Source organism: Passer domesticus, chromosome 20, assembly GCF_036417665.1.
Source record: "Passer domesticus isolate bPasDom1 chromosome 20, bPasDom1.hap1, whole genome shotgun sequence".
Classification (NCBI taxonomy): Eukaryota; Metazoa; Chordata; class Aves; order Passeriformes; family Passeridae; genus Passer; species Passer domesticus.
The window spans coordinates 112905-123277 of NC_087493.1; the positions used below are offsets into that span (position 1 = coordinate 112905).

Sequence of the window (10373 nt, forward strand, 5' to 3'; positions counted from 1 at the left end):
AGAAATTCCTTTTGGCTGGGTTTAGCTGCATCCCCCAGGCTCAGAATCACTAGTGTATTTTCAGGTTTTGCCCAGCATCATCAGCCTGCCCAGACTGTGCTTGGTGTTTCACAAATGGAGAAGACAATGGACATTATGCCAAGCTTCCTTTCAAACAGAAAAACCTGGGTCAGCATGACAGAAAAGAAGAAACAAAAAATCACCAGTTAGAAGAGAACCAGTGTCCCACCATCTTCCTCTCCACTGTTCTTAATTTTGTACATTTAGAGGCAAACCTGGGTCTAAAGTTTGCATCTCTCAGTTCCTGATGCTATTTGCTACCCTTCCGCCTTGACTGGCCCTGATGTGACTGACTGCTGGGCAAGTGGGGCTGGGGATGCTCAGCCTGGAGAGAGGAGACACTGGGCGGCCTCACTGTGGCTCTGCAGGACTGGAAGGGTCCCGCAGGAAAGAAGGGGACAGAGTGTTCAGCAGGGCCTGTGCTGACAGGACAAGGGGGGATGGCTTTCAACTGCAGCAGGTTGATTGAAGCTGCATCTAAGGAAGCTGCTCTTTTCCACTGGGGGTGGTGGGGCACTGGCCCAGGCTGTGCACAGAGGCTGTGCATGCCCCATCCTTGGCAACAGGGCTCTCAGCAGCATGCTCTGGGGGAAGACTGCTCAGCTGGGAACAAGATGTTGTTCTTCAGGCTCCCTTGCAAGCCCAACCGTTCAGGGACTCCATCATTCCATGGTCTCCACTGTGCACTTCAGATGGAGCCTGGGAACTGTGATGTCACAGCCCACGCTCCAGCTGGAACGTCCAGCGCCCAGCAAAGGGCACAACACAACCCTTGGCCGCTGTGTTGACACGCTCTGCATCTTGCTCCTGCCCTCGCCTTTCACTCTTCTTATCCCCCCGATACCCCGATCATTCCTGACAGCTCCTGAGTGCCAGGATTTCATCATCCAGCCCTGCAGGATGCTCCCCTTTGTCCTGAGGGAGGTATGGTGCCATTCCATGGAGGTGGACACCCCCCACCTGCCCGGGTGGGCTGGAGCTCTGTGGGGATGGAGTGGGACAGGGACCCCCTCTGAGCTTTTGCTACCTCTGCAGGCTGTCCCAGACAGAGAGGAGGAGATGGAGGTAGACACCAAGATTGATATGGAGGAGGAGATGGAAATAGACGGAGAAGACCCTGGAGAGGAAGAGATGGATGTGGATGAGGATGTTGAAGAAGAGATGGACGTGGACGTGACTGAGGACGAAGAGATGGATGTGGATATGGAAGAGTCCATTGAGAACATGGATATTGATTAAGAAGGTGAGGAAGAGGCCATGATCTTGGGCTGAAGAGCTATGCCAGCAGCCAGACAGGCAGAGTGGGTCTCCTGCTGCCAGGCTGGGGCTGGGCTGGGTGCTCCCTGCTCAGGGACATTGTAGCCAGGGCACTGGATTCTGGTGGCCATCCACAGCCTGTCCTGTGCCTGCTTTGCTCCACACAAGCTCCATGCCAGACCCAGCCAGGCTCAGTTCTGGTAGCAGAGTCCTGCTGCTGGGCCAGCATGTGCTAGCCTGGGGGCACATGCAAGAGCCCTGTGTGCCTGACTGGAGTGTCCGTGCCATTTGCTTTTCTTCCAGGTGCGATGGACATCACCGACAGAGGCACTACCCTTTTGTATATATGTTTTACACTTTGTTGTTGTTCTTTAGAATATAGGTTTTAGGGATTTTTGTCTTCTGTAAATACGTTTCATATATTTTTTTTAGATAGGTTTTTATGTATATATGTTCTATCGATTGTTGTTGTTACAAATATTCTTAGAATGTAAATATCTTCTGTATTTTTGCTGCTGTTCTTCTGTAATAAACAAATTTTATTTTTCACACCCCAGTTCTCCTTGCATTTGCTTCAGGCACAGGCAGCTTTTTGCAAAGTTGTAGTTTCCACTTGCTCCAGGTTCCCAGGGCTGGAGGTCAGAAGTAGATGAAGGGGAAAAAATCCACAATTAAGAGTGTCCAGGACACCCAGAGCCAAAAGAAGCCCAGGGAATCAGGAAAGAGGGAAGCATGTGCTCCAAACAACAGCAGAAATGAAGTGAGAGCTCTGGAGGGAACAAAAGAAAGAGGAAGCCTGAAGAAAGGAAAAAAGTCTCCCCACAAGGTGTTTTGCTTTTTTTCATTGAGAGTCTCTTCTATCATGTGGTGGAAACCCAGAAAAATAAAGGTCAGGAGAAGCATGGTTTATTGGGAACATTCCTGCATAGTAGACAATCCTTGTGCAAATCATTCCATGCAGCACTCACATATTTAATTGCTTCTCTTCCTGGGGAAGCAGAGTTGCTTTATTTACTCCAAGCAAGATTTTCTCCCTCCTCCCTGGCAAAGAACAAGCTCCCATCCTGGCGAGAGCTCGCTGCTTTCCTTAACACTCATCACACCCATACTAAAGGAGAGTGGAGCAGGTTAATTTATCACTTGTTGCAAGTTCTAAGTCCTTCTTAGATAAGGACCATGTTCAGCTGAGTGACAGTGAAGCAAAATGGCAAGCCAGGAATACATTGCCCTGCACACAACATCCTCCATTGCCATGGATGGTTTCTCACTGGCACACAGGAGGAAGGAAGGAACACAAATGCATCATTGTACATCAAGTCATACATGTTGAGGGATGAACAGATCTCACAGGGATATGGAAACCTGCCCTGAAAAGCAGTTCAGAGAAATCCTGAGCTGTTTTGTGGTCCTAGGCATGAAGATGCTCAGGATCTTCCACAGGTGCTCAGCAGGCAGCAGGATTGTGCCTGGATGTCACTCTGGCAATGCCAGTGGCTCAGCTGAGAGCTCTGGCAGTGACTGACACTGCACTGAGAGGGGCCACAGTCCTGCAAGGGGCTTTCATCAGGAGCAAGGAGCAGCCTAGAGGGTGGGCAATGCTGGATCTGTACCACTGCGTGCTCATCCTTCACCTGAATGTGGAACTGCCCCCAAAGTTGCCATGCACCACTTTTTCTTTTTCTCCTCTTGGGTATATTTTGGAGCAGCTGTTCTATGTGGCTTTTGGTGGTGATCCTGTGGGAAGCAGCCATTTGCAACTAATACTAACTCTTCATTTCCTTTGGTATTATTTGGGGTTTTTTATCTATTTGTTTGATTGGTTTGCTGCATGGGTTTGTTTGTTTGTTTGGGTTTTTGTCTGATTTGGTTTGAGTTTTTGGTTTGCTTTTTCATAAATGACTGGTGAAGTTGGCATAGCCAAACTCAAGAAAATGTAAACCAGGATCAGCTTTCCAGAAATTGCTTTTGGCTGGGTTTAGCTGCATCCCCCAGGCTCAGGATCACTAGTATATTTTCAGGTTTTGCTCTGCATATCAGCCTGCCCATACTCCGCTTGGTGTTTCACAAATGCAGAAGACAATGGACATTGTGCAAAGCTTCCTTTCAAACAGAAAAACCTGGGTCAGCATGACAGAAAAGAAGAAACAAAAAATCACCAGTTAGAACAGAACCAGTGTCCCACCACCTTCCTCTCCACTGTTCTTAATTTTGTACATTTAGAGGCAAACCTGGGTCTAAAGTTTGCATCTCTCCGTTCCTGATGCTATTTGCTACCCTTCCGCCTTGACTGGCCCTGATGTGACTGACTGCTGGGCAAGTGGGGCTGGGGATGCTCAGCCTGGAAAGAGGAGACACTGGGCGGCCTCACTGTGGCTCTGCAGGACTGGAAGGGTCCCGCAGGAAAGAAGGGGACAGAGTGTTCAGCAGGGCCTGTGCTGACAGGACAAGTGGGGATGGCTTTCAACTGCAGCAGGTTGATTGAAGCTGCATCTAAGGAAGCTGCTCTTTTCCACTGGGGGTGGTGGGGCACTGGCCCAGGCTGTGCACAGAGGCTGTGCATGCCCCATCCTTGGCAACAGGGCCCTCAGCAGCATGCTCTGGGGGAAGACTGCTCAGCTGGGAACAAGATGTTGTTCTTCAGGCTCCCTTGCAAGCCCAACCGTTCAGGGACTCCATCATTCCATGGTCTCCACTGTGCACTTCAGATGGAGCCTGGGAACTGTGATGTCACAGCCCACGCTCCAGCTGGAACGTCCAGCGCCCAGCAAAGGGCACAACACAACCCTTGGCTGCTGTGTTGACACGCTCTGCACCTTGCTCCTGCCCTCGCCTTTTACTCTTCTTTATCCCCCCGATACCCCGATCATTCCTGACAGCTCCTGAGTGCCTGGATTTCATCATCCAGACCTGCAGGATGCTCCCCTTTGTCCTGAGGGAGGTATGGTGCCATTCCATGGAGGTGGACACCCCCCACCTGCCCGGGTGGGCTGGAGCTCTGTGGGGATGGAGTGGGACAGGGACCCCCTCTGAGCTTTTGCTACCTCTGCAGGCTGTCCCAGACAGAGAGGAGGAGATGGAGGTAGACACCAAGATTGATATGGAGGAGGAGATGGAAATTGACGGAGAAGACCCTGGAGAGGAAGAGATGGATGTGGATGAGGATGTTGAAGAAGAGATGGACGTGGACGTGACTGAGGACGAAGAGATGGATGTGGATATGGAAGAGTCCATTGAGGACATGGATATTGATTAAAAAGGTGAGGAAGAGGCCATGTTCTTGGCATGAAGAGCAATGCCAGCAGCCAGACAGGCAGAGTGGGTCTCCTGCTGCCAGGCTGGGGCTGGGCTGGGTGCTCCCTGCTCAGGGACATTGTAGCACGGGCACTGGATTCTGGTGGCCATCCACAGCCTGTCCTGTGCCTGCTTTGCTCCACACAAGCTCCATGCCAGACCCAGCCAGGCTCAGTTCTGGTAGCAGAGTCCTGCTGCTGGGCCAGCATGTGCCAGCCTGGGGGCACATGCAAGAGCCCTGTGTGCCTGACTGGAGTGACTGTGCCATTTGCTTTTCTTCCAGGTGCGATGGATATCACTGACAGAGGCACCACCCTTTTGTATATATGTTTTACACTTTGTTGTTGTTCTTTAGAATATCGATTTTAAGACTTCTGTAAATATGTTTCACATAGTTTTGCTAGGTAGGTTTTTCCGTATATATGTTCTATCGATTGTTGTTGTTACAAATATTCTTAGAATGTAAATATCTTCTGTATTTTTGCTGCTGTTCTTCTGAAATAAACAAATTTTATTTTTCACATCCCAGTTCTCCTTGCATTTGCTTCAGGTACAGGCAGTATTTTGCAAAGTTGTAGTTTCCACTTGCTCCAGGTTCCCAGGGCTGGAGGTCAGAAGTAGATGAAGGGGAAAAAAAACCAACAATTAAGAGTGTCCATGACACCCAGAGCCAAAAGAAGCCCAGGGGATCAGGAAAGAGGGAAGCACGTGCCCCAAACAACAGCAGAAATGTAGTGGAAGCTCTGGAGGGAACAAAAGAAAGAGGAAGCCTGAGGGAAGGAAAAAACGTCTCCCCACAAGGTGTTTTGCTTTTTTTCATTGAGAGTCTCTTCTATCATGTGGTGGAAACCCAGAAAAATAAAGGTCAGGAGAAGCATGGTTTATTGGGAACATTCCTGCATAGTAGACAATCCTTGTGCAAATCATTCCATGCAGCACTCACATATTTAATTGCTTCTCTTCCTGAGGTAGCAGAGTTGCTTTATTTACTCCAAGCAAGATTTTCTCCCTCCTCCCTGGCAAAGAACAAGCTCCCATCCTGGCGAGAGCTCGCTGCTTTCCTTAACACTCATCAAATCCCATGCTAAGGAGAGTGGAGCAGGTTAATTCATCACTTCTTGCAAGTTCTAAGTCCTTCATAGATAAGGACCATGTTCAGCTGAGTGACAGTGAAGCAAAATGGCAAGCCAGGAATACATTGCCCTGCACACAACATCCTCCATTGCCATGGATGGTTTCTCACTGGCACACAGGAGGAAGGAAGGAACACAAATGCATCATTGTACATCAAGTCATACATGTTGAGGGATGAACAGATCTCACAGGGATATGGAAACCCCCCCCCCCACCGAAAACCAGTTCAGAGAAATCCTGAGCTGTTTTGTGGTCCTAGGCATGAAGATGCTCAGGATCTTCCACAGGTGCTCAGCAGGCAGCAGGATTGTGCCTGGATGTCACTCTGGCAATGCCAGTGGCTCAGCTGAGAGCTCTGGCAGTGACTGACACTGCACTGAGTGGGGCCACAGTCCTGCAAGGGGCTTTCATCAGGAGCAAACAGCAGCCTGGAGGGTGGGCAAGGCTGGATCTGTACCACTGCGTGCTCGTCCTTCACCTGAATGTGGAGCTGCCCCCAAAGTTGCCATGCATCACTTTTTCTTTTTTCTCCTCTTGGGTATATTTTGGAGCAGCTGTTCTATGTGGCTTTTGATGGTGATCCTGTGGGAAGCAGCCCTTTGCCTGCTGTGCTCTCCTCGCAACTAATACTAACTCTTCATTTCCTTTGGTTTTATTTGGCGTTTTTTATCTATTTCTTTGATTGGTTTGATGCATGGGTTTGTTTGTTTGTTTGGGTTTTTGTCTGATTTGGTTTGAGTTTTTGGTTTGCTTTTTCATAAATGACTGGTGAAGTTGGCAAAGTCAAACTCAAGAAAATGTAAACCAGGATCAGCTTTCCAGAAATTGCTTTTGGCTGGGTTTAGCTGCATCCCCCAGGCTCAGGATCACTAGTATATTTTCAGGTTTTGCTCTGCATATCAGCCTGCCCAGACTCCGCTTGGTGTTTCACAAATGCAGAAGACAATGGACATTGTGCAAAGCTTCCTTTCAAACAGAAAAACCTGGGTCAGCATGACAGAAAAGAAGAAACAAAAAATCACCAGTTAGAACAGAACCAGTGTCCCACCATCTTCCTCTCCACTGTTCTTAATTTTGTACATTTAGAGGCAAACCTGGGTCTAAAGTTTGCATCTCTCCGTTCCTGATGCTATTTGCTACCCTTCCGCCTTGACTAGCCCTGATGTGACTGACTGCTGGGCAAGTGGGGCTGGGGATGCTCAGCCTGGAGAGAGGAGAAACTGGGAGGCCTCACTGTGGCTCTGCAAGACTGGAAGGGTCCCGCAGGAAAGAAGGGGACAGAGTGTTCAGCAGGGCCTGTGCTGACAGGACAAGTGGGGATGGCTTTCAACTGCAGCAGGTTGATTGAAGCTGCATCTAAGGAAGCTGCTCTTTTCCACTGGGGGTGGTGGGGCACTGGCCCAGGCGGTGCACAGAGGCTGTGCATGCCCCATCCTTGGCAACAGGGCTCTCAGCAGCATGCTCTGGGGGAAGACTGCTCAGCTGGGAACAAGATGTTGTTCTTCAGGCTCCCTTGCAAGCCCAACCGTTCAGAGACTCCATCATTCCATGGTCTCCACTGTGCACTTCAGATGGAGCCTGGGAACTGTGATGTCACAGCCCACGCTCCAGCTGGAACGTCCAGCGCCCAGCAAAGGGCACAACACAACCCTTGGCTGCTGTGTTGACACACTCTGCACCTCGCTCCTGCCCTTGCCTTTCACTGTTCTTATCCCCCCGATACCCCGATCATTCCTGACAGCTCCTGAGTGCCAGGATTTCATCATCCAGCCCTGCAGGATGCTCCCCTTTGTCCTGAGGAAGGTCTGGTGCCATTCCATGGAGGTGGACACCCCCCACCTGCCCTGGTGGGCTGGAGCTCTGTGGGGATGCAGTGGGACAGGGACCCCACTCTGAGGTTTTTCTACCTCTGCAGGCTGTCCCAGACAGAGAGGAGGAGATGGAGGTAGATACAAAGATTGATATGGAGGAGGAGATGGAAATAGACGGAGAAGACCCTGGAGAGGAAGAGATGGATGTGGATATGCATGAGGACGAAGATATGGATGTGGATATGGAAGAGTCCATTGAGGACATGGATATTGATAAAAAGGTGAGGAAGAGGCCATGATCTTGGCATGAAGAGCAATGCCAGCAGCAGGACAGGCAGAGTGGGTCTCCTGCTGCCAGGCTGGGGCTGGGCTGGGTGCTCCCTGCTCAGGGACATTGTAGCCAGGGCACTGGATTCTGGTGGCCATCCACAGCCTGTCCTGTGCCTGCTTTGCTCCACACAAGCTCCATCCCAGACCCAGCCAGGCTCAGTTCTGGTAGCAGAGTCCTGCTGCTGGGCCAGCATGTGCCAGCCTGGGGGCACATGCAAGAGCCCTCTATGCCTGACTGGAGTGACCGTGCCATTTGCTTTTCTTCCAGGTGCGATGGACATCATGGAGAGAGATGCTGCCCTTTTGTACATACGTTTTAGACTTTGTTTTTGTCTTTAGGATAGAAGTTTTTGGGCCTATTTGTGTCTTCTGTAAATGTGGTTTGGTTTTTTTTTAGATAGTTTCTTATGTATACATGTTCTCTCGACTGTTGTTGTTGTTACAAATATTCTTACAATGTAAATATGTTCTGTATTTTTGCTGCTGTTCTTCTGTAATAAACAAAATTTACTTTTCACCCCCCATTTCTCTTTGCATTTGCTTCAGGCACAGGCAGCATTTTGCAAAGTTTTGCTTTCCACTTGCTCCAGGTTCCCAGGGCTGGAGGTCCCTGGCACAGCCTCCCCAGGAGTGGAGGTCCCTGTGCACAGAGGGGTCCCACTGACAGAGGTGACCCTCTGCTTGCAGTTTCTCTGTACACACTTGGGAGCTGTAGGGGCAAAGCCCAGCATGCCCTGGCCCATGGATCCCATGTTGGGGCAGGGCTGAGCCTGTGTGCTCCTGCAGAGCCTCAGCCATGCCTCTTCCCTGGGCAGCCCCAGGGCTAAGGTGGGAGCACTGGGCTGTGGGCAAGCCCTGCTCCTGGGCACCCTGAGGGGCTGGAGCCAGCCTGGAGGGAGCCTCAGCCCTACATGGACCAAGATTTCCTTTGGAAACCCCCTCTGTCTCCAGACTCTGCTGAGCATAACAAGAATTGATCCTCCTAGTTCAAGGTGTGAAGTTCATTGGCACAAATTTGTCCCTTGGACTTTCTAGCACAGTAAATGTCAGTGCTTGTAATCCCTGTTCTGCACTCTCTGCTCAGGCAGCAAAACATCTGAACCTGGGGGAAAATCTGGCATTAGCACCAACCTGCAGAGAGCTACAGGTGGAGAACCTACCCCCAACCACCCCGAGAAATACTTGACACTGACAGTCTGGGGCAGAGCTGAAACTAAAGTATTTTCATGCCAAGAGAGAGGATTATTTTATTGTTGAATTCATTCTCCAAGAACAAGAATGGAAGCTTTTGGTCTCCTCACCTGCCACAGATGTGTATTGCCAAGGTTTTGCTTCTGGCTTATGACTGATTTTGATGAATCTGTTCAGAACTCTGATGCTGTTCCTGGCTAAGGTGCAGAGATGATATTTCAGAGACAGATGAGCTCAGCACATCTTGTGTAATGCAGAATGTCCAGAGACAGACATTCAGGCCATGCAAACTGATACTTTTTCATCTCTGTGCAAGTAGGACATCACTGATGTAGCACACACTTCTCAGATGCTCCTCTGACCAGCTTCCCCATGGCATTGCTCCTGGCACAAAGTTAAAGCCAGGCAGGTCACACATATTCTCTTCCTCTGACTCCTGCTGGGATGACAACATCAAAAAACAGAAAAGAGATATAATTATCAGGGATTTTCATTGTGTGAGCTCAGGATTCCCCAAGCTCTTGCAAAGGGGGAATGTTCATTGGGCAAACAACACGAGAAGGATCCTCAAATTATCCAAAATCTCAGTAAAAATATTATTTCCTATGGAAGCCTTCACCAAAGCTGGTCACACTTCAGGCCCTTTCTGCACCCATTTCCTGATGTGCATCTCCCCGTGAGGTGTTCCCACTGCTCCAGGGACCCAGCACAAACCTTATAGCCCAACACCAACACACCCCCAGGAGCTGCAGCCTTCCCTCCAAACCTGGGCACCTGCAACAGCCACCCCTGTGCTGAGGCTGTTTGTAGGTATGATATTTTATCAAAAATCCTTTGCTAGGATTTTTCCCCTCCTGAGAGCTGAGAGCCTCAGGAGAGAAATGGAAACAATAACTATCTGCTGCTGTGGAATGCAACAGGTGCATCTTCCATTGATGCATGTGGATTGTTTTCACTTGATGACCATTCACAGCCACTTGTGTCGATGCTGTGAACAGTCACAAGATTTTGTTAAGCATTCTATTCTTTTTCTTTGTAGCCTTCCAATGATCTTTTGTCTCAGTTCTTTTAGTATAGTTTTAATGTAGTATTTTAATATCTCATAAGATAATAAATCAGCTTTCTGAGAAACATGGAGTCAAGCCTCGTGTCTCCACACATGGGGAGTTACCAACAATCGGTGACCTCCAAATGTGTGGCATTGATGGTCACCCCAGGAGTGACCATGGAGTCCAGCCTGGAGCTGAAGAAACGAGACTCTGAAGATGGGCAGAGTTCACAGCCAAGGCAAGAACAAGA

The 10373-nt window shown here is 49.5% G+C and overlaps 1 protein-coding gene across 5 annotated transcripts; it reads left to right on the forward strand.

Annotated features, from left to right (window-relative positions):
- The first annotated feature begins 725 nt into the window (after positions 1-725).
- LOC135284397 (uncharacterized) lies at positions 726-8448 on the forward strand. 5 transcript variants are annotated; one of them, XR_010349803.1, is made up of 5 exons: positions 726-984; positions 1096-1303; positions 4367-4574; positions 7658-7834; positions 8152-8445. XR_010349803.1 is itself a non-coding variant. In XM_064395873.1 (3 exons), the coding sequence occupies exons 1-2, from the start codon at positions 730-732 to the stop codon at positions 1297-1299; spliced, it is 459 nt and encodes a 152-aa protein (XP_064251943.1). In that variant the 5' UTR covers positions 727-729; the 3' UTR covers positions 1300-1303; positions 1621-1828. The 5 variants fall into 5 exon arrangements, 1 of the variants encoding a protein (XP_064251943.1); XR_010349804.1 differs by lacking the exons at positions 7658-7834; positions 8152-8445 and adding an exon at positions 4892-5131; XR_010349805.1 differs by lacking the exons at positions 726-984; positions 1096-1303 and adding an exon at positions 3963-4255 and having other exon boundaries at positions 8152-8448.
- The last annotated feature ends 1925 nt before the right edge of the window (positions 8449-10373 follow it).